Here is a 25,426-nt window from a genome sequence, read left to right as displayed (position 1 = left end):
CTTTAACTTAAAGTCTTCGTTTACCCCCTTGGTGAAATCCAGTACACCATCTTTAGGTGGGTTTTTTTTTCCATTATATTATATTTTTTCATGGTATTGTGCAGTATACCATTTTCAATGATTGTTGCCTTGCTCTCAAATATACCCCTGCCATTTGTCTGTTATTTTCTTTATATGAGCATAATTTCCATCAATACTTTAAGCATTGATGACCTTCTTAATACATTTTCTGTTCTGATCTCAAGTCTGGGCAAACAACTGAGAAAACATCAATCAGAGGCCGCATTTTATGTCATTATGTGTAGACTTTCAAAGTATTTTACAGTATTTAAAAAAATACAAAAGACACTAAAGTATTTTGATACAAAAAATAAAACCATTTTCATAAAGCATGCAAACTTCACACAGAAACACCAACTGACCCAGCCGAGGTTCAAACCAGTAATCTTCCTGCTGTGAGGCGACAGTACTACCCACTGCGCCACCGTGTTGCCCATTTTTTCAAAATTTAAAAAAATAATATATATATATATCTATATAATTTAAATATGAACTTGTATTTCATATACTTTGCAGATATTCACATTTTATATGGCTTGATAGCAAATCATATTTACAGTTATTTGAATACATCATGCACAAAGTATTTATATTTCCATTATTCTGTGTGATATATGTGTACTATAAGATGTGGCCATGTGTATTATTGGTGCTTTTAGGCCTCTAAATACTTTAATGTATCACCACACTGGAGTGAAAATCCTTTTAATAGCATTCTAGTCATGCTGCTTGCTTTCATATAAGAACCAACTAAATGTGACACTGCATTATTAAAAAAAAAAGAATTAAAGAAATGTCTTTATAAGAGTTATCATTATCTTAAAATGAATATATATATATATATATATATATATATATATATATATATATATATATATATATATATATATATATATATATATATAAAATTAAATGATATATTTATAAATTTATTTATATGATATTTATTTGTAATTATATATTGTTTTATATTATATAATTGATTTGGTAATACTTTACAATAACAGTACTTTAATAATGATGTATTAATATGCAAACTAAACATTAGTTTATTATAAATTCATAATTCATGATGGCGACGTGGTGGCACAGTAGTGCTGTTGAATCACAGCAAGAAGGTCGCTGGTTTGAGCCTCGGCTGGGTCAGTTGGTGTTTCTGTGTGGAGTTCTGTGTGCATGTTCTCCCCGGGTTCGCTTGGGTTTCCTCCGGGTGCTTCGGTTTCCCCCACAGTCCAAACACATGCGATACAGTTAAATTAGGCTAAATTGTTCATAGTGTATGAGTGTCAATGAGTGTGAATGGATGTTTCCCAGAGATGGATTGCAGCTGGAAGGGCATCTGCTGCATAGAACATATGCTAGATAAGTTGGCGGTTCATTCTACTGTGGCGAACACAGATTAATAAAGGGAGTTAGCCGAATAGAAAACGAATGAATGATTTTATGATAAGCTAATGCATGCAGTAATCATGAACTAACGTAAACTACAACATGAGTCACATGAGTTCATGTGTGAATAACAGCTACCTTAATTACTTGTTAGTACATGCTGTTGATTAATGTATTAATTCACATTTAAGTTTAAGCTAAAAGTAATTAACGTGAACTCATAAGTTGTTAATGTATAATTATGTCATGACTTGGGGGGTCACATTACTGTTAACTCATCCTTAACTACTCATAAATTCCTGTTCATGTTTATGCTGCCAGAACACTTTTCTATTGTTTTTCAGTGTAACATACTAGATGGACGTGCATAAGGAGTTCACGAGTAGTTAAGAATGGATTAATGATGATGTGACCCTCCAAGTAAAGTCACAATATAATTACACATTAAGATATCATGAGTTCATGATGTTTAAATTAGGCATAAACATGTACTAACAATTAAGGTAGCCGTTATTCACACATGAACTCGTGACTCATGCTGTAGTTAAAGTTAATTCATGATTGGCATGCATTAACTCATCATTAGTTCATAATAAAGTAATGTTTAGTTAACATATTAATACATCATTATTCATGTAAAGTGTTACCCATGATGAACAAGACATTAAGCAGCAGCAAAACTCTGTTGCTTTGTATTTTGCTGCTTTCGGTTTGTATTTCTTAACGCACTTCCGCGTTCGTTACTCTCTCGTCATGATCTTGGATGATGAGGTAAGGTCACCGTAAGCTCAGCGTAGTGCTTCGGTCACTGCATCATGAATAATTCAAGTAAAACGTAGCTGTGGTGTCACGATGATTGTGTCTGTCGTAGCAGCTTGTAATCCTTCTCGTGAATATTAATGTGGTGATGCGAGCTATCGTTTCGTTACACAATGGCTACGTTGAGCCTACGTCATCTGCTCTACTTCCTTTAAAAGAAGCTCAACATATTTGGCAGCGAGGAATAAACTTATAAACCGTCCTTTTTAATACGAGCTCTGTTAAACCGTCATGAAATGCCCGCTATCCATATTGTTCTCTCATCATAACTTTTTAGCTCTGAAAAAACGATTTCTTGTCAAAATAAAAGTCCCCCATAAACAATAGAAATAAAATGATCCTAAAGCATAAAGAAATGTAAGATAACGCTTATTTACGTCTGTTACAGTGTTAATTAATACGTTAGTTAACAAATTAGTGCTTACAAGAACCATTAATGAACTAATGTAACATTATAATGCTGGAGTTCAGACTACAATAAGGTTTATAATTACACTAACAAATGCTTTGTTAATGGTAAATCATATTAATAAATGGTTAACAAACATGAAAAACATGTAAGTTGAAGCTGGGAATTCCACATACTCTAAAACCTGCATGTTATTCATGCTTGTTCACTAAAAAGACATCTATTTCAGACAGATTCCTCTGGGATCCACAGTTCCTCCTGATGGATGTGGTTCTTATTCTTCTTTTTCATTTGGTGGTTTACTCTGGATACCGTGAGTCTTGATCATCTCAAACAAACACGTTCTGTCTTGGTCACAGATGCGCCAGCGAGACGCGCATAGTCCATAAACAAACCTTTTATAAAATACATAATTTATCCAGGCCTTTTATATATTTATATTTTATATAAAAACTATAAATATACATTTTAATGAAATTTTAAGAACATTATATGCAAAAAAAAAAAAAATCTATAGGGTAGGTTACAGGCTAAATAAATGCACCTCGTCAGCTGAACATCACTCTAGTCAACGTGCGCCCTTCTGTTTAATGCTTCATAAAGAAAGATGACAGACACAGTCTCAATAAACACTTGATGCTTGCTGTCAACTAGGCTAGGTAATTAAGGGCATTTGTTATAACATTTATAGGATCTGTTGTTGTCAAATAAGTTTCCTTATAATATTTTTGTTGAAAATCTGTTGTAACCCATGTTTCTGGCTGTTTACAAACCAGTCTCTCCAACGTGGGTATCATAATTAAACGCGGGTTACCAGAGTGATAATTCATTTCTTTGTCTTTAATCTGGAGCATCAACATAACATTCACAAACAGCATTACTACAGCATTGCATCTGCCGAACTTTTCTCCACTTTCTTTTTTTCCCTCTCTCCTACTTTCCGGTGCACCTCCCTTAAAGGAGCCAGAGTACATCAATAACTTTCACAACTAACAGCTATTAAACTTTGCACCAGACATTTTTTAAAGTAAATAAAAAATCTTTCTAAGTAGATTCAATACCATTTTTACATTTAAGTATTATTTATTCATTCATTTTCTTGTCGGCTTAGTCCCTTTATTAATCCGGGGTCGCCACAGCAGAATGAACCGCCAACTTATCCAGTAAGTTTTTATGCAGCGGATGCCCTTCCAGCCACAACCCATCTTTGGGAAACATCCATACACACATTCACATACACACTCATACACTACGGACAATTTAGCCTACCCAATTCACCTGTACCGCATGTGTTTGGAGTGTGGGGGAAACCAGAGCACCCGGAGGAAACCCACGCGAAGGCAGGGAGAACATGCAAACTCCACACAGAAACACCAACTGAGCCGAGGTTCGAACCAGCAACCTTGCTGTGAGGCGACAGCAATACCTACTGCGCCACTGCCTCGCCCAGTATTAATTAACAAATTATCAATTAAAATAATGAGTAAAATGTAAGGTTACACTGTAGTGTGCCTTATCACCAGTAAAATAACCAGCCTTTGTATTTAATGTATATATTTTCTTCCAATTTAACGCATCCAAACTAAATTGTGGCCAGTTTTACTTATTATACTGTGCTTTGACTGGCTATGTAGTTCAAAAGCAAAATTGTTAGCTATAGTATTGAAAAAATATAATTCACAATGCAAAACCCTGGCCCTGCAGTTATCTCTCTCTGAAAAAAAAAATCTTATAGCCTATAGCCTACTCGTTTCAGTTTAGGCTATGGGACTAAATTTTTTTTTATACTTACACTATTTTATAAAAAAACTATCATTTAATCTTATTATAAATTAGCTTATATATATTTATTTATTTGTTAAAAGTGACACGATTCTCCCCAGCTGTTCTTTTTAGGCTTACAGGACCTTGTCACAACAATGAACAGAATAACAACAACCTGCTAATAATAATAATAATAATAATAATAAAATATTATTATTATTATTATGGTAATATTTGATTACCTGCCACTATAAGCAAAACCTTAAAATAGGTGTCATTATGTCCCAGTTTGCATATCTCTTACTGGCTGTTATAAAATTAAGTAAATGCACGAGATGAGCCGCAATTCTGTTTCTCTCTAACATACAAACTTTTATTTTATATATGAAAGACAATTGCAGCACACCTTGAGTGCATGCATTTGTTTTTTTTTTTTTATAACTGCCAGAAACCATTTTGTGGTTGTGCCTATAGGCAGTTGATCAAATAATAACAATAAGGCTATTAATAAAACCAGTAATTCTGTTCATGGCTGTGACAACATCCTGAAAGCCTAAAAAGAAAAGCTGGTGGGAATTGTGTTGGTTTTAACAAATGAATAAATTAATAAGCTAATTTATAATATGCTTAAACCATCTTTTTTTTTTTATTAGCCACACTTTATTCTGTGTGTGTGGTTGCTATGACCCAGATGTGTAGCCAATGAAACAAAATGCTTAAACATTAAAATGTAAGGTTTAGAAAATTAAAGTATAGAAAATAAAATTCCCAGGGAGAGACATTACTGTTACTGCAGACCAGGGTTTCATTGCATTGTAAATTATATTTTTCCACACTATAGGCTATGCAGTGCAACAACTAACAATTTTTCTTTTGAAATAAATAGCCAGTCAAAGCACGGCACATCCCAGTATTATGATATTAGCTTATAATAATGATTGTCAGGAATCCTTCTGGACAATCAGATTCATTCACTGCACCTGCACAGCCCCAATCACCAGACCAATCACCAATCACCTTCTCCTGTTGCTCATCATCGCTCACACTACATAACCCTGTAAGCCTGGAACAATCACTCATTTATGGTCTGATTTATTTGTTATTATCCAGACTCATTTCTCTACAGTGTGACAGCATTTACCTGATAATGTAGCCTGCCTGCCTGCCTGCCTGCCTGCTCACCAGTTTGTTATCCTGTCTGTTATCTTGTCCTGTGAATCCTGTACGGTGTTTACCTCCACTGGCATCATCTTGTTTCAGTTACAACCCGAAGTTAAGTTCTGTTTGTTTGTTTTCTTTTTGTTGGTATTGATGATATTTCTTTTCTGAACAACCTCAAAATTGTTTAAAGTATCATTAAATATCCATTCTCTGTTAATCTGCCTTTGTCTTCTCTCTGATCCATAATAATAATAATAATAATAATAATAGTAGTAGTTTTTATTATAGTTATTCATAATATTAGACATTTGTTTAGACGTGCTCTTTTCAAGCAGCATTTTTTTTCATTCTGCAGGCTGTTCGCTTTGGCAGTTGGTCAAATATTTGTTAGCTAGCCTATCATTAAAAAGCAGAGTTATTCTGCAATCAGGTTATGTGCTCCATCAGGCACAATCTTAATAGTATCTTGTAGTGTGTTATGCCACAGTTTTCTTTGTCTTGTAGTGTGTGCACGTTTAAGGTTTGTGTGCACTTTAACCAGATTTCATTATCGGTTGGGATTTTAAAACTCCTGCAGCAAGTTAGGAGAAAATGAAAGCACATTAGAATGAGGAAAAATCAGATGCTTATGACAATCTTTAACATAATGACAAATTAAAAATGTAGCAAACAAATGACTGGGGCTTGTGACCCAATTACAGTGGAGCATTAAAGAAACCCTTATTTCCCACAGAACAAAAGAAATCATCTATTCATGGGCAAGAACAAAAACATACACTTGTATCTTTCTTGGAAAATATATCTTTTTAAAACTCATTTGATATAATTTGTATCTTTATTTTAATGAATTTTTTGTTGGTCTGTTATCTACAAAATGAGCAAGAAGAAAATAGCTAGAAGTGCACAAGTCAGCTATATGCTTGAACACAATCTTTCATATTATGTGCAATATTTACATTTCTAGAGAAGCCCGTTTTAAACTGTTTTGATTATTACTGACATTTATCATTCACTGCGCTGGTCACTTTAAATGAGCCAGGGCAGGCTTTACAAGCTCTTTGCAGCACTGACCTTGTTCCCAGATCACTTCGGAAGAACGAACTTGGTTGGATGAATGATAGAAGAAACTCATTGTGAGAAAGAAGATGCTCTGTGCATGCCTAACCACAATTTTTTTTTTTTTTTTTTTTTGAGAGTCGCCGAATTGTGTCAGCCTGTTAAGATGAAAAATTGCTTACAGCACCTTTAATATTTTAAAGAAAGTATTGAAGTTTGCATAAGTAACAATTGATCGACCCATATCACTTATATAAACTATGAAATAAGACTTATGACTCCAGAAGAATTTTTGTTTTATTGGATACTGTGGCATAATACTGTGAAAATGTCCTTGGTTAGTTAAAGATAATGTGGGAAATATTATTTTAAATTCACTTCATATTGAATTGACCTAAACTGCATGTGTTACCCACTACATTGCAAAGTTACTTGACAAAATTACCATGGACCATTTGAGTTTAAGTTCTTGCATGCAGTTTTCATAAACAAGCTAATGAATGAAAAAAATGACATTCAGTTAAAGATTCAATAACTCTTAAAAAAAAAAAAAAAAAAAAAAAAAAAAAAGTTTGATTAGATTAATCATCTTTAGAGAATTAAGTTACACATTTAGATGGTGATTTGTCGCCATCTATTGTCGTTATGTAATTTCTACAGATTTTAGTCATATTTTGAGTTAATAAATCATTATTTCGACTTTTTGTCTTGTAATTTTGATTTAGTATATCATAACTTGGGCTGTTCTTACCAGGCAGAAAAGAGCTTACCGTTTTATCAAAACTTGTCAATTATTTATTATCAATTGTTTGCACACAAGAGTGTTTTGTCTTGGTGATTTGGAGCTTCCAGTACAGAGACTAAAAGTATATAGTGTAAAGTTTTGCAAACAATAAATGTATAAAAAGTTCAAATAAAAAAAATAAAAAAACTCTTAAGTGCCATCTAGAAATCAGCAAATCAGACACAAAAAGACTGCAGTGGACTGTCAGGACAGCGGAGAGGATTATTGCTTTCTGCCCAAGGTTGCTGCCCAACCTCCAGATCTCTACACATCTTTATCTCTATAGATCTTTTTTTATTAGATAAGTTGCTACTTGTTTTTAGTCATACATATACACAACCCTTACTGTATATGATTTTGTAACCAATGTTTTATTATTTACTTTATCCACTTATGTCATTCTGTGTTCTTGTGTTGATTTGTATATACTGTATGTTTGTGTTCCTGAAAAAAAAGTGTGTTTGCACACACTTGTCAAATTAATCTCATTCTGATTTCTCTGCACACATTTCAAAGAAATCACAGCAGCTGAATAACAAACATTATTATTTTACATTATTATGCCATCAAACATAACATTACAGAAGATGTCTGGCCTTTTATAATGCTAAATATCTGCTACAGATCATTGACTGCAAAGCATTTATTGTGATTTAAGTGAAATTACTTTACACATATTATAATAAGTAGGTTAATTGGAAAAATGAATAAATGATAGCACTTTAAAAATGAGACTAGTTAAAAAAAAAACGTGTTAACACGTAAATTGCGTGTTAACACGTAAATGACGTGTTAACACGTACCAACGTGTTAACGCGTAAATGACGTGTTAACGCGTAAATGACGTGTTAACACGCAATTACGCGTTAACACGTTTGGTGCAGACGTTTTGGCCCCAACGGCCTTCCATATTTCTCGTGCTCGTGCTTCTATTGCTTGCTCATGTATGCGCGTGGGTGTAACAACTGACTGGTAATACTAGTGCATCTTCTTTTAAATTACCGCCATTTTTAATTGATGTATATTAAATGCCGTATTTGTTGATGAAATTAGAAGTAGTTTTTTTAAAAGTGTTTAAAACACATAGAAACACACAGGCTAAATGTCAGTGTAAATGGCTTAAACACGCTTATTTGCAGAATTATGTTAAATTTAAATAATTCTAATATTAATTTAGTTCATTAAATATGCTTTTACTTGATTAAATATTAATTGCCTATCGATGTTATAAACACTAATCAAGGTCCTACAGTGTTACACACACACACACACACACACACACACACACACACACACACACACACACACACACACACACACACACACACACACACACGGGTATTAAATTAGTCGATTGAGGTAAAGTTGGTTTTATATTTACACATTCATTCAGTGACAACTTATGACTTGCTCCCTATATTGTTTATCAGGCTACTTTTATTCGAATTGAAATTGCATGCAAGAATGACTTCAAGACAAAATCAGCATGATTTAATTAACTGAACAATGTTGTGCTTTGAAAGTCTTTGGCTGATAATAAGATTTCACTATTTAGAATTAGCAAATAATACTTTCCTGAAATTAAATTATTAAGGAGATCGTCTGAATGTGCAAATATAACAGCAGCTTTACCTCAATAATTAGTCGAAAGTTAATACAAATCAGGCACGTAGCCAGTCTGTCAAAAAGTGTGGTTCTTTTTTCTCCAAAAGTGGACCTTTTTGCAGTTATATGCCTCATTTTACATTTATTTATGAGAGTTTTTTTTTTTTTTACATTCAATTTTGCTCAGTCAGAATTTGGCCATTTCAATAAAAAAATTATTAAAACATGATTATAATAATAATAATGTAGAGCTTTACAATTTTCTAGCCTCTCTGGTAAAAGATTATTTAACAAAGATTAAAGTATAAAGATATCATTAAATCTTATTATTTTTAAATAAATTAGACTCCCCAGAAAAAACATAAAGCGCTATTTATTTAACTTTCATCTTTGCTCTGATGTATTTATAAATACTTGTAATTTATTATAATTTATGCAAACATACTGCATAGAAAAAGACTTGATGATCCTAATCTACCTAGATGAAAGAAATCCTTCCAAACTGAGCTATTCAAATCATCTGCTCAAATTATATTCAAATCGCAATATTTATCGCAGAGAAACAAAATATTGCAATGCCAGATTTTTCCAATATCATGCAGCCAAACGTATTCTTTCCAAACTTTCAACCAGTAATGCTGCTTGGATTAGGCAGATAATTATTGATTCAGCTTTTTATTTATATAGAATTCAGATTATATGTCATATTGAAGTACATTAGTCATAATATATAGATGAACTTCTGAGGAACTGCTAGAACCCGTCTGCTTCTAATAAAAAAAAAGTGTGTTGTCTACAGATATCAAGAGCTGTGATTATGGCGAAGTGTTTGGTTTTGTCAAATCTCATATGGACTGATCTTGATCTTTATGCATTAACATCTCTACAGTATTGCAATCATTTCAGCAATCATGTCGGGTTGCATAATGACTGTTGTAAAATGATCTACGGCCTTTTATTGTTTGAACAGAGAAGAGTTTTAAGGGAGATTTAGCCAAAAAATGAAAGTAAGTCATTATTAATACAACCGGGTGTTTTGATCAGTTTCGTGCTTTAATATAAAATATGCAAAAGGGTTACAGAAAGATCACATAAGACTACTGCTGTATTTTTTTAAAGTGTTTTAAAGTGTTCTGTGATTTAATTGGTAAATTTCTATTGTTTAAATCTGTACATCGTTGTTTGTGTACTCTGCTTAGAAGTGATAAAACATGGACTGTATTTATTTGTGTTTGAGAGGCCCCTGAAATGGACAGTGGAGGAAGACTCTGAATGTTATCTGTAGGAGTTGAAAACAATTGAAACTGATATATATATATATATATATAAGTAGTAACTTTATTTATTTTAAAATATATTTCGAGCAGTTGACTATGTTAGTGGACAAAGTCAGTTTTCCACAATTTAACATGGGAGTATACTCCGAATGTGTAGTTAATTATTGCATTTTTAAAATGAAAAAAAAAATAATGACTTTCAAAAGGGTGTTTTTGCTATCAATTAAAATAAATAAATAACACATTTAATTTTCTATTGGGTCACTCTGTATCACATAATCCAAATATAAGAAATAAAATCTTAAAATCTTTTATTAACTTGGATTCATATTTTCTGATCAATTACCTATTTTGTAGAGAAAGGTCAAAATCACGATTTTTACCTCATATTTGAAGTCCGATTGCATTTACATTAGGCCTGTCACAATATATATTTTTTTGTTTTGCGATATATTGCACCAAAATATATTGTGATTAAACTATATTATTTTTGTTTTAAGAAATTTTATGCCACTTATTCTATAATGCCAGAATGACAATATAATATTTAAGTATACTCTGCCCAAGAACACATAATATTTTATCCTTAAGAAAATTTCATTTAATCATAGTCATTTGAACAATTAATAATTAGGCAGTGTGATCAGAATGTAGAAACGTATATCCTAAACAAATAAATAATACATGTTAACAAAAAAGTGCAAGGTTAAAAAGTAAGAGAGGCTGCGATATTTGGTACCAGATCTATTTTCAGTTGTCAGGCACCCACATGAAAATATACTTTAGTAAATACTAGTGTTTTTTTAAACTATACTGACACTGACATCTCCAATAGAGATAGAGATGTTGCACAATCAGTTAAAATGTTGCTAGAATTGTATTTTTTATTGGGCGATATATATTGCATCACCAAAATGATTGAGGTCATGTCCATGTGTTGTGTGATAAGTCAATAAATTGATTATTGTGACATGTCTAATTTATATTTAAGCTTTTAGCCTAGGGGGAAAGATGCTTTTAGAAAGGTGACAGGATTATTACTTTTATTTTAGATATTGTACCAGTAAAACCTGAATTTAGCAGTCTTTATCCAGGTTTCCATTTCCATTACATTGTTAAAGCCCATTTGGAAGGTTTGCAAGAAAAACGAGGGATTATGCTTACTTGAGGTGGTTTTGGACATGTTCAATCATTCATTCATTCATTCATTTTCATTTCAACTTAGTCCCTTTGTTTTAGACATGTTAAATTCTTAATGCAAACAATGGGGAACGGAAACAAATTTGCTGAATAAACTCTGACGTAGCAAACATTTGACTAATCAGCTGTATCCATTATACATTTATTGTTGGTCACTGGGTTGCCAATGTTACAGTCAGACACTCTTACAACTTGATGGAAACACACCTAATTTGCGTTTTTTCGTAACTTTAAAATTACTTCCCCTGTTTTGTTCACACTTTGTTTTGTTTTTTTGTATAATTAAGTCCAAAGACATGCACTATGGGTGAATTGGGTTAACTAAATTGTCATTAGTGGATGTATGGATGTTTCCCAGTGATGGGTTGTGGCTGGAAGGGCATTAGCTGCATAATACATATGCTGGATAAGTTGGCTCATTCCGCTGTGGCGACCCCAGATTAATAAAGGGACTAAGAAGAAAAGAAAATGAAGGATTGAATGAATATATTTAGGATAATGCTATTATGTGTTCATGACAGACAGTTAAAAAAATATAGATGACATTTCTTTCTTCATGCATTTTTATAAGTAATCTAATCTGTCCAACTGTGCATGTCCTTTTTAATTAAAATCTTATGGGCTTGGAAAAACATAATAGTTCTTTAAATGGTAAAAAAATTTAGGTTTATTTTAGACCTTTAAATGTAGTCCAGTTCTCTTAAAACTTTTAAACCTTGGAGTGGTGAAACGCTGACATCCAGACAGTGTTAATCATGTTGGTTGGCCCGCTGACATACTGTGTGCTTGATTTATTTTCAGTAGCGTAGCAACTTTTCACTAACTAATTCACCAGTACCATAATTCTTGTCATGACTCTTTCTGTTCTGTCAAATGTCATTGTCCCATTTTATTTCCTTTTTTTCTGAATTCAGCTATAGTGAGAGATTATTAAGAGTTGACACATGACATTGAATTTTGGTCTGTTATTTTGTTAAAATATCATAAATTATAACTTGCGTTATTAATTAAATTATCTTGCATAATTAAACTTGATTTCTTAAAATTTAAAGCATTATTTTAAGTTTACTTAAATATTTTATTTCTATATTAATATCACTTGATTTAGTATTGTTTTTTTATTTATAGCTGTTTAGTTCATGTAATGGAATACTATATGGTTAACATATTTTCCAGTATTGTCAAACTTTAAACCACCCTTGTTGAACCACTGGTGACCAGCAGTCAATCTGTTATATAATTGGACAGTTAAAACAGCTGATATTTGCTATGTGAGGGCACACTGTGTTGTACAGTGGGTTCTGAAGCTGCTGCTGCTGCTTGTGAGTCATAATCTGTTTAATAGTCATGCAGGAGCACAGGGCTTGATCATAGAGGCTAAACCCAATCAAACAGACACTCCTGTGCCTTTATCCCACTGTTTGAACATCAAAAGCCTTGTGACCATAGAAAGGATTCCGGTTTGTCCATATTTGTAGATGTAAAGGCCCAATATGAAGGATTTTTTTCATTAAATATCCAAACGCCACTAAAACAGTGTTATATATTCCGCAGACTTATGTACTTGCATTATACCAACTGTTTTGAAGAATATACAAATCCAGAGAAATAAGCTATATAGTGACAAGGACGGGGAACAAGTCATTGTTTGGCCATGCAAAATACATCTTAGGGTTGTACGATATTGCACAATTCTGAAATTTTTATATTTTGCTTTTCTGCAATATACTGAATATTGTGATTTGAATACATTTTCACAAGATGGCTTGAATAGTTCTATTTGTGAAGAATTCATTAATTTACATTGATTGGGATGATTCTATAAGGGAGTAAATCATGCATGAAATATAATAAACCGATGACTGTGGTATTCTGTTGAGTTTAACAGTATTCAGGTGTACAGAATTTGAATAATCGAATGAAAAATACTGTACAGTCTTCATTATATAAATAAATAATCAAAACTAATCTTTATTAAAGTTGCAAGCGGTGCAGGTATTTTTTTACATATGAAAACTGAGTGTGTGTTCATATCGTACTGTCAGTGTCTGTTCAGGATTCATTTGTTTACTGAAATTTGTGTTATGTGGCTGCAGTATCGCAAACAAATGATCAAAATGCCACAGATTTAATGAAATACATAGAATTTCAGGATAATCCCATGTAGCTCTTCCTTATCTCTGTGCAATGGATTGGATGGACACAATAGTTCCTGTTAATTTATTTTGATATGCATGATTTCATTTGAACTGACTCTGAATTATTTATTAGATATATATTTTTTCCTTTTGAAACTTGATGGGCAAGGCATCTGTGCATGATTAAATTTTAGGATACGAATATGAAAAATATGTGAATGAAAAATACTGTGCAGCAATGGTTTTTATTCTGCTTCATAATACGTTTTGAGTACTTTAGCTCATCCATGAACATCATTTCTACAGAAGTCCTGTAGGATACAATGAAGACGACAACTCCCACACAGTAAATCCTTTAGTGTTAAACTGTGTTAAATTAACAATGTAATTTGCTGTGGCGATGTGGTGGCGCAGTGGGTAGAGCTGTCGCCTCACAGCAAGGTCACTGGTTTGAGCCTTGGCTGGGTCAGTTGGCATTTCTGTGTGTAGTTTACAGGTGATTAAAATCATCTTTGTGATTTTTGAACTTTTGAACATGTTTTTTTGTTGTCATTATGAAATTCTATGCTAATTATAAATAAAAAAAATTTTATATGTATGCATTTTTTGCAAACAAATCAGTTAAAAAAACTTTCTTTTTGTCTTTTTCCTTTTTTTAATTAAGTTTTTTAACCGAACAACAGTGGTACTGGTATCTCGAGTCGTGACAAGTACAGCAATATTTATTCGACATTCCAATACATACAAATGCTTAAAAAGCAAAGACAGAAATAAAAGGAAATTATAAAACCAAATGTAAAAAGACACACACTGAGAAACACACAAGAATATTCCAGAGGGAGGAACAAATGCACCTGAACACCTCAGATCTCTGATGTAATTCCTAGGTTATTTTTTCCTGTGTTAAAATTATTATGATTTTTTTTTTTCATATGGTAAAATTTGTGTTATTGCATGTTCTTCCCATGTTCACGTGGGTTTCCTCCGGGTGCTCTGGTTTCCCCAACAGTCCAATGACATGTGGTAAAGATGAATTGGGTAAGCTAAATTGTCTGTAGTGTATGTATGTAAATGAGAGTGTATGGGTGATTCCTGGTGATGTGTTGTGGCATCCGCTGCGTAAAACATATGCTGGATAAGTTGGCGGTTCATTTCGCTGTGGCGACCCCAGATTAATAAAGGGACTAAGCTGAAAATAAAATAAAAGAATAAATAATTGACTGTACATCAGCCAAACTTAGTCCATATTTAATGACAGCATCACAAATACGCCTGGTTTGTTGTGAATGCGTGTGCTCTGGCAACGAAAGTTCCATACTGTGCATTAGTGAAATTTTTGTTGAGTATATGCAATATTATTGTTGAGGGTTGCAATAACGATATTTCTTACAATTGAACATTTGCCTAGAAAAACTATATTTTTATAAGCTCTGTTTTGAAATCATTTATTTATGTAATGGCAACATTACACAAATGTTCAATGTTACACATGTCTAAAATGGGAGATTGTATTATCATGATAACAATAATTTTGCGATTATATTGTGCAGCCCTACATGAATTGCATTTTTCCATCCTTTTTCTCCATCATAGATTTAGTTTTTTTTCTTTAGGAACCAAGCTAAAAAAGAAACTGCAGTAAGTCGCACATGATTCATTTTGACAGCATACGACAAATGTTGGCCTGTGTGTCCTTGAATTTTATTCACAGTTGTGCAGATAAGAACCAGTTTGTCCTCTTTTTTGCCTTCATACAAAGATTGTATTGGTGTGAAACCATCTTTTCCAACCCAAACAGCTCTTGTGTGGTGTTGTTATCTGAATTGTCACGAGCATTCTAGGTCAAAGTGTTTTACTGTTGTACTTATTGTGCCGCAAGTGAGACTTATCTTTTAACAAACTAGCCAACACAACAGCTTTGATCACACAAAATGAGTCTCCAATTGAACTGCTTGAGATGTGTAATTATGACGTGAAAGTCTATAAACTGATAAAATCACCCTGTTATCTTTTTGGCCATTTGCTTTATATTTCGCTGGCATATGCCAGTACATTTAAGTGCTCTTGACCTAAAAAAAAAGAAAAGAAAAAGTAATTTTTGCTATGGTTGCATCTTAGAACAAAATGTTTTTTTTTTTTAGGTTGTATTGTTCCACTAGACAGGACAAGATTGTGGCTCCATATACCACATTTTACAGATATTGCAGTTGTAGTCAGTAAATGAGTTTGTAAACTCACATAATTGCATGAAAGTTTAGATGATGTTTAACCTTTGACCATTTTGCAAAATATATATATATACACACACACAGTATAAACGCTTGCATACAGTTGAAGTCAGAATTATTAGCCCCCCTTTGAATTTTCTTTTCTTTTTTTAAAATATTTCCCAAATGACGTTTAACAGAGCAAGGAAGGACATTTTCACAGTGTGTCTGTTAATATTTTTTTTCCTTTAGAGCAGTTTTGTGCCATGTTTTCAGATGACAATTGGCTTTTATTTGACTTTTTTCTATCACTTTAGATTAGTGTAATGTATTTTATTTTCAATTTTGGAATGAAATCTTCTGCGGGCCCTAAATGTATCTTTTAAATATGCTTACTGCTTGCATCATTGTATAATTGTTTGTCCTCAGGACTAAATGCGCTAAAGTGCTTTTTGTGAATGTGGATGAACCCTGCTAAATGTCAGAATATGCTAGAATGGTTGTTTGTAAGATGGTTTGAATGGACAGGAGCCCCAGAGGCACAATATTAAATTAAAAAGAGATTTCTAAGTCACATGCTGACGTATTAAATGAGCTGTGTTACGTCTCACAAGACCATTGCATGGTAGTCAGTTGTGATTGATTGATAAATAGGATGTTTCCTCTTCTTTCATTGTTTAATTAGATTATTTTTTATGTAAAGAGTAAAAATTGGCTAATTAAGAATATTATAAGTTCTTGAATATAGAATAAGGCCATATAGACATGAATAATTTTATTTATGATTTATTTAACTGCATATGTGGTCACATTTTGAGTGACATAACATGTAGAAACTGAAAGAATCTGTTTAATGTTTAGCACAGATGCGGTTTCTTCTGGGTTTTTTATTAAACCATTGTCAATGTTTTTCATGTCGAATAGACCCGCTAAAAGCATGCTGCGTCTTAAGGCCTCCTGCCAGCAGATCAGAAAACACTAAGTAGAGCTTTATTCAGACAATGTTGAGCCAGCCGTGCTTGCAGCATTAAATCTATTGACATTTCTAGCCTTACAGCTGCAGTTCTGGATTTAAAACCAAAACAAAATTGGCAATTGTGGCAATTATGCATTAAATATATACTTAACATACTATATATACTTAAGAATAATATAAGTCTAATATGAGTTAATGTGTGTTTATGGTAAGAATGTGTTATATTTAACGTCTTTACTAATATATAATTACAGTATAATCAGTAATCTTATCATCATTGAACCCTTTATAGGGCACTCCATTAAATAGGAATTGGAAAATACCTGGAGTATTACTGTGGGTTATTACAAATTTTTCCCAGAAATGGGTTGCGGCTGGAAGGGCATCCGCTGCGTAAAAACTTGTTGGATAAGTTGGCGGTTCATTACACTGTGGCGACCCCGGATAAATAAAGGAACTAAGCCGACAAGAAAATGAATGAACGAGGATATTACAAATGTTTTAACTCTTATGACTTCAAATATTTTTTGTAATCATTGTTAGTGTAGTTACTTCTCTCGGTAAAGGGCTAACAGTGTACAAGTAAATTTATAATACTTACTATACTATATTATACTTAATACTTATTTTACTATGGCTCCCATCATGTTGTTGTATAATGCCATTTAGGCATGTAAACATGGTCAAGACGATCTGCTGCAGTTCAAATCGTGCATCAGAATGGGGAAAAAGATGATTTAAGTGACTTTGAACGTGGCATGGTTGTTGGTGCCAGATCTGGTCTTAGTATTTCAGAAACTGCTGATCTACTGAGATTTTCATGCACAACCATCTCTAGGGTTTACAGAGAATTGTCAGAAAAAGAGAAAATATCCAATAAGTGGCAGCTCTGTGGGTGCAAATGCCAGAGGTCAGAGGAGAATGACCATACTGGTTTGAGCTGATAGAAAGGCAACAGTAACTCAAATAACCACTTGTTACAACTGAGGTATGCAGAAGAGCATCTCTGAACGCACAACACGCCCAACCATGAGGCAGGTGGGCTACAGCTGCAGAAAACCACACCAAGCTCACCAATATTGGATAATGGAAGATGTGAACGTTGCTTGGTCTCAATTTCTGATGCGACATTCGGATGGTAGGATCAGAATTTGGCGTTAGCAACATGAAAGCATGGATTTATCCTGCCTTGTATCAGTGGTTCAGGCTGGTGGTGGTGGTGTAATGGTGTGAGAGAGATTTTTTTGGCACATTTTGGGCCCATTAGTACCAATTGAGCTTTGTGTCAACACCACCCAAGTATTGTTGCTGACCATGTCCATCCCTTTATGACCACAGTGTACCCATCTTCTGATGGCTACTTCCAGCAGGATAATGCACAATGTCATAAAATGTGAATCATCTCAGACTGGTTTCTTGAACATGACATGAGTTCAGTTCACTGATGTGGCCTTCAAAATTGGCAGATCTCAATCCCATAGAGCACTTTTGGGATTCGCAACTGCGTGCAGCCAACAAATTTGCAGCAACTGCATGATGTTATCATGTTAATATGGACTAAAATCTCTGAGGAATATTTCCAGTACCTTGTTGAATCTATGCCACGAAGGATTAAGGCAGTTCTGAAGGCAAAAGGGGGTCCAACCCAATACTAGTAAGGTGTACCTAATAAAGTGGCTGGTGAGTGTATGCATGTATGTATGTTTTTTCACCCACTTTACCTGCAGTATCTTGGCTTTATGTTTTACAGCACGTCACCTGCAGTCCTCGGTAATGATGACCCAATGGACCACTATCCACTGACCCTTCACTGACCATCCAGGAGCCTCATTGCTCCGTGTGTTCCTCAGCATGGGGGACACTGTCCAAATGCACTTCAGCACGGTGGATTATGTGATTTTTGTCGTGCTATTAGTGGCATCCGCAGGAATCGGCCTTTACTACGCCTTCTCAGGGGGTCGGCAGAGGACCACACAGGAGTTCCTGCTGGCCGACCGTAGCATGCGCTGCCTTCCCGTATCACTTTCACTGTTAGCCACCTTTCAGTCAGCTGTGGCCATCCTGGGTGCCCCGTCTGAGATCTACACCTATGGCACACAGTACTGGTTCCTAGGCTGCTCCTACTTCCTGGGCCTGCTCATTCCTGCACACATTTTCATCCCAGTTTTCTATCGCCTCCGCCTCAGCAGTGCATATGAGGTAGTGCCTTTTTAATAAAATAAAGTCTAGCATAATGCTCAAATTTTGACTGCAGCGTTCACTTCAGATGTGATCAGAATAAAATTATCAGTGTGTGTTGTGCTATTTAAAGGTGCCCTTGAATGATAATATGAATTTGTGAAATACCTTGGCGTAGCTGAATTATTAGAGGTACATAGAAATTACACACTGTGAGCTTGAAACACCATTGTTTTTCTCATGTTAATCTTGTGAGATTAAAACAGCTAAATCAGAACTAAACCCAAACTCTGAAGGTGACATGGGATCATTAATATTTACAGTATAATATTTAAAAAAATTTTCCACTTTACTTTTAAGTATATCTAATTTTGTATTAAATAGGGGTTTAATGGATCATGGTTGATCCATGATTCGTTCGGATCACAAGCCTCAGTTCAGAACACGTGTCTCACAGAATAATAAATATTTTTTACTAGTAGATTAATCCTAAATTTGTAACAATCACTGGGAAGTCGGCTCTTGTGTGATTCAAATCACATGTATGAAAGCATTTAGGCTTTCTTGTAAAATATGGATGACGGAATAAGTTGTGGTGGGTTATTCGGGATGTGGTGGGTTTCATTAAAGGCGTTTTCTGTCACTACTTGTTTAGCTACATTAATGCATTCAAGGTAAGCTGCACAATCATTAAAATATCGGGATCTTAACACCCACGCAACATTCATTATAAATGATGGTGATTTCCATATGTTTATTAATCCTTCGAATTGCTGCTTTCAAATCTGTGTTTGAAAAACGCAAAAATCAAGAAAGTTATTTAGGTTTTAGTCTGAGTTACAAAGATTGAATTAACACAGAAGTACTGGGAAAACAGTTAATAGTTTTTGATAAAACCAGTGATGTTTTATAAATGTTGTACACTGGGTTGTACAAATTATAATGTTAGATTTATACATTTAGTGTAACATTAGTAGCAACAGTAGTAGTAACAGTACTGAATATTTTACAGTTATTTTTATTCGTCTGATTATTTCTTCCTTTTTTAAAATAAAATTACAGGTTTTAAGTTCTGTTTGTTAAAACCAAAAGTGTCTTGCAGTACTGTTTTTTTTTAATAAATGGAAAGCAAATTACATTTGTCTCCTCCACTTTTCAGCTGATCCGAAAAATGGTCCAATCTGTGACTAAAAAACCAATACGTAATCCGAACCGTGAGCTTTATGATCCATTACACCACTAGTAGTAAACATGCTATGCATGTAAGACTCTTATTTTGAAATTGGGAGAGGCAGGAAACTAAAAAGGAGCAGTTTTGTGAATAAGGTAGTCATGCATGACAGTGAGGTGTACATCAGAATGCAAAATGCAGGATATACAGATTATATATTTATTCAGCACCACCCCAAAGAGGCTGTTTAAAAGTGTCTTTTGCTAGTTTAACGTGTATATATTGTGAGATTTGCTAAGTATGTTTGTAATGAGGCATCAAAACACACAAAAACTGCTTATTATAAGCGTTTAATGTACATTTATGCATCGTGTCATAGTCCTAAGCTCTTTCTTGGATGTTTCCAAGCTAAAAGTTGTCAAACTGACACAAGCTGCAGAGCGCATAAATATTCATGACTGTTCTAAAAATGGGCGAAACAGTGCTTTTTATTTTAGGGGTAATTCCTGTGGTCATAAATATGGAGCATATAAAGCTGTTTCTAGAGAATTCCTAAATTTACCTAAACCACATACCTACTATGTAGATGTCAGAAAACAATTTAGCATATTGAATAAACACACTCTATCGCACCTCTAATAGTGTTAAGCAGTGTTTCTCAACCACGTTCCTGGAGGACCATCAACACTGCATGTTTAGCATGTCTGCTTTGTCTGTCACACCTATCACATGTTTTTCAATCTTTGCTAATGAGCTGATGATCTGAATCAGGTTTGTTTTATTAAGGAGACTTAGGAGACAATGTGCAGAGCTGGTGGTCCTCTAGGAATGCAGTTGACGAACACTGTTGTTGAGTATAATACGATGTAAACTAGATCAGCATTTATATATATATATATATATATATATATATATATATATATATATATATATATATATATATATATATATATATATATTATTCTATGGTCTATATATGGTTTATATTAATATTAAACTGCATTATTTTTCAATTTTTCATAGTATCTGGAGCTTCGTTTTAGCAAAAGTGTTCGGATATGTGGCACTGTGACCTTCATTTTTCAAATGGTGAGTTGAATGGATGTGTATGTTACTCAATAATCCAATGTTAATATTGTCTTTAACTCCAGTTTTGTTAGGCAGAAAGACACCCTGCTGTCGATATGAAAACATGAACTTGCACCTACAAACTTATGCTGACCCCTACTGATATGGACAATATTTTACTCAGCATTGTTGATCTTAACTGTAATGATTCTCAAAGTATCGTTTGCTAGAAAGGGGAATGTTTAAAGAAAAAAAGTTTTGTCCGAAAACAATCGAATGTTCTTTAATCCTGTATGTCTGTTTATGTATTTTATGCAGGTAATCTATATGGGAGTTGTCCTGTATGCTCCTGCACTTGCACTTAATGCAGGTAAATTAGACCTCTGAAATTTTACCTGACACATGTGTGCGTGCGTACGTGTGTGTGTGTGTCACTATTTATAAGATCAGTCGATTATTTCATGTTTTTGTAATTTGTTTGTGTTCACAGTAACGGGTTTTGACCTTTGGGGGGCAGTGCTGGCAATGGGACTAGTTTGTACACTTTATACAGCATTGGTAAGTCAGATTAATCACTTTTTCAGCATATTGTTTACTTGTGGGATAAATGGATTGTCCTATAAAAGTTCAGGCAACAATTTTTATCTAGACACACTTTAAATGAAATATTTTTAAATGTGAATCCTTCTAAAATTGTACAATTATTATCAAAAATAAACCTTAAAAACTATTTTTAATTTTATCTCATGTATTATCATCATTATTATTGTTATTATTATTATTTTACCCTCTGTATTATTTATTGCTGTTGGTGACTTTAAATTGTTAAAATATTTATTTTTATAACTATAAAAAAGTTGTATTTATAAAATGTGGTAATTTTTTTCCTTTTTTTGCCATGACATAGCCATAGAAGCTGAAATGGGAATAAACTCAATTCTCTCCCCTATAAAAGTTAACTTATTATATATACATTGTCACTTTAATTGAGCAGGGATGCATTCAACTGATTGAAAGTGGCACAAAAAACGATTTTACAGTGATTTATTTATTTATTTTTTTCAAAATATTACTGCTTTTTGAACTTTTGTGTCATGACAGAATATGTATAACAGGGAAATCTTTAAAAATCATCAGGATCTCTGCAAAAATATTTGTATATAACTGTTTTCAACTTTCTGAGCACTAAAGCACAGCATATCTGAGAAAAAAAGACCCTTTAAAGTAGACAATTTCTCTTTTTAGTGCTTTCAAAGCCCTAATAACTAACTTTTGGATTAAAAAAAAAATATTATTTTATAAAAGTCACAGCATAACATTTTTACAAAAAAAAACTGTTTAAATGTTACTGAGTTTTGAACACTATTAATCAATTAACCCTTTTATTAACTTAAAACACACATGAAATTACACAAATTACACATGAATAACACCAAAAAAACTACAGATATAGTAGTAAAAAAACTAATATTTTTTGCAAACATTAATTTTGGAAGTTTAAACTTTTTAATAAAAAAAAAAATCTCTGTCTTATGCTCCAATGGTTTGTCAATAGTTATATTCCTGTTTTATGGACACAATGCAATTCCAAAAGTGTGAGAGATGTGTGAAAGACTAAATATATTATTTAAATGTTACTGATATAACTGCATAGGTAGTTATACAAAATGTATTTTTGTTACATATAGGCAATCCATATACACCCAGGCACAAATGCATTATAAGCTTTAAAATAGAAAGCAGTTGTTTTTGGTTTAATAAATGCAAAGCAAATGTTACCCTTTGAACAGTATCTTATGTTATATCACAACTGTTGCTTTTCTTTATTTTAGGGTGGTTTGAAAGCAGTGATCTGGACAGACGTGTTTCAGACAATCGTTATGTTTGCAGGGCAACTGGCAGTGATCGTGGTGGGCACACACCAGGCAGGCGGCATCGCTGAAGTGTGGAGGAAAGCACAAAATGGCAGCCGTATCGCAGGCCTTGAGTGAGCAATACAGTTTTACATGTTCTTGATTGCCTTAGAGGAACAGTTCACACAAAAATTACAGTTTTTTTTATATTTACTTGGGCCTCTTCTGATTGAGTGTGTTTACATGCATGTTCTTGGTCAGTTTATGATTAATAAGCCAACAATGCTCTTGGTCATGCAAAAGTGTTAACCTGTTGGAGTAAGGTCATTAACAGCTTAAGCAAAAAACATATTTTTTGCCCTTTGCCCTGCATGTAAATAGATTAAAGGTTTCTAAAAGTGTTCGTTTGTGATATGTGACAGGAACATATCTTTACTGTGGATTTAAGTAGATACAGAACCCCCCACAAAACATTTTGTGTTAAGGGAGGAGGAAATATACTAAAAACTGATATAAGTATCATAACATTGTCTTCTTATTTTGTGCATCAAAAGGAGAAGCGGTACATTGACAATTCTGCATCTGGAGTAAATAATAGGTTTAACTATTTATTTAAGTTCAGTGAGATACACCAATGAATATGTTTCAACATAGACATATGTTGGCATTCAATACATCAAGATAATAAATGCATGCAATTTTAATATTGTGAGTATTTCAAAATAATGTAAATAATAATTTATTATTTATACTTTTATAAAGTGCTTTTTAGGAGCATAAGTTTGTATTTGCAGTGACTATTTATGGGGCTATTCACTCAAAAAATGACTTGCTGTTTGTTCAAACTGCTTATTTCAAATGAGTTGAAACAACACAATTGTTTTTTGTTTTTTTTTAGGGGACAATTTAATCATTTTTACAAGTTTAAGCGGATTGAACATAAAACAATTAAGTTAACCAAATCAATTTGCGTTGAGACAACATGAAGGAATTGTGTGGAACCCTGCATTTTTTGTGTGTGTTGAACCCTGTTGTGCATTAACACTGTGCAATGAGGCTTCAATAGTTGTCTAATAGTTAGATAGTCTAATAGTAGAGACTCTAATAGTTATTAACTCATGATGAAAACAACAAAAGCTTTTATTAGTCCGAGTGATGTTAATTTCTCATTTAATGCCTAATAATGCATTAAAATTGTAGTCGCAATCTGATTATGTTTTATTAAACAGAGTTAATAACTTATCAAATTTATTTTTTTTAATATTTTTGTGGATTAATATTAGCACAGTCGCTATAATATATCTGGCTTCTCACTGTTGATTTTAAACCATTAACATTTACCAGTGGGACTTTATTGTAAAGTGTTACCTGTTGTATTTATAATCCCTTTGCAATTGATAATGTTTAAAAAATATGTTTACCCTGTATTTACATGTATTTACAGTTAAGCAATGCACTAACTGTTTTTTGATATTATACTTGGTAAAGTAATCTTTTTTGCAGCTTAGTTCAATATGATAATATGATATACTATTCTCCGAGTTAGAAAGAGCTTTATTGCCAGTACACACATTTACACAAAAAAGAAGTTTGTTTTCATGATGGAAATTTTAAAGTTAAAAGAAAAAATTAAAAGAAAAAGATGTAGAAAAAAAATGTATTACAAAATAATCTTCAACAATTAACTGCAACACGAAAATTCAATATAGTCATAGAGTAAGTATTTTAAGATCACTACTTGGAAAAAAACATATTTATTTATAAAGTCAAAGGGGTTTACTTGTATGGTGAGATACTAGTTCACTAGTAAATTGGGATTACATGAATAAACTGATTTTTGGGAGTGTTCATGTACAATACTGTAAATGTGCTCATTGAATTTTTAAGTGAACTGCTACTTTAAGATTATGTAGGACACACTGATCCACATACCAGGACTGCAACTGAAGCTTTCATTCATTGTTTTGTTGACCGCATGGCAGTCTGAACCCTGACCCTTTAGAGAGGCACACTTTCTGGACCCTAGGAGTTGGAGGTGTTTTTCTCATGCTGGCCCTGTATGGAGTGAACCAGGCTCAGGTCCAGAGATACCTCAGCTCCCGCACGGAGAAAGAGGCCATCATGTAAGAAAACACCCAGCCCATCCTCATGATGGTTAATTTAATAGAGACTATAAACTTATTATATACACCATTCATGCTGTTTCTGTTGTGTTGTGTTAAGAAAGAATATAACTATGTTATGTTGTTTTCAACTGCCTCTCTGTTTTTTTTTTCATGAAGAGGCCTGTACATTGTGTCTTGTTCTCCAG

The 25,426-nt window shown here is 33.3% G+C and overlaps 1 protein-coding gene and 1 long non-coding RNA gene across 4 annotated transcripts in view; one reads left to right on the top strand and one right to left on the bottom strand.

Moving 5' to 3' along the window:
• Window positions 1-25,426, bottom strand: part of LOC147839397 (uncharacterized) — a 765,501-nt gene that overhangs the window by 139,319 nt on the left and 600,756 nt on the right. The window lies entirely within an intron of this gene.
• The window catches only part of slc5a6a (solute carrier family 5 member 6a), a 40,581-nt gene that overhangs the window by 3,311 nt on the left and 11,844 nt on the right, over window positions 1-25,426 (top strand). For 2 of the 3 annotated variants that reach the window (XR_015517806.1, NM_001025529.2), the window contains 6 exon segments: window positions 18,596-19,044; window positions 21,218-21,283; window positions 21,581-21,632; window positions 21,753-21,820; window positions 23,095-23,249; window positions 25,098-25,238. Coding sequence is in view for 2 of the 3 variants with exons in the window: in NM_001025529.2 (NP_001020700.2) it covers window positions 18,697-19,044; window positions 21,218-21,283; window positions 21,581-21,632; window positions 21,753-21,820; window positions 23,095-23,249; window positions 25,098-25,238 (830 nt within the window). In the remaining variant the exon portion in view is untranslated. 3 annotated transcript variants of the gene reach the window in all.

The sequence above is a fragment of the Danio rerio genome, chromosome 20 (assembly GCF_052040795.2).
Source record: "Danio rerio strain M-AB ecotype USA chromosome 20, GRCz13ab, whole genome shotgun sequence".
NCBI classification, from domain to species: domain Eukaryota; kingdom Metazoa; phylum Chordata; class Actinopteri; order Cypriniformes; family Danionidae; genus Danio; species Danio rerio.
Note: the sequence above shows the minus strand (reverse complement) of the source record. Positions and strands in the feature narration are given on the sequence as shown.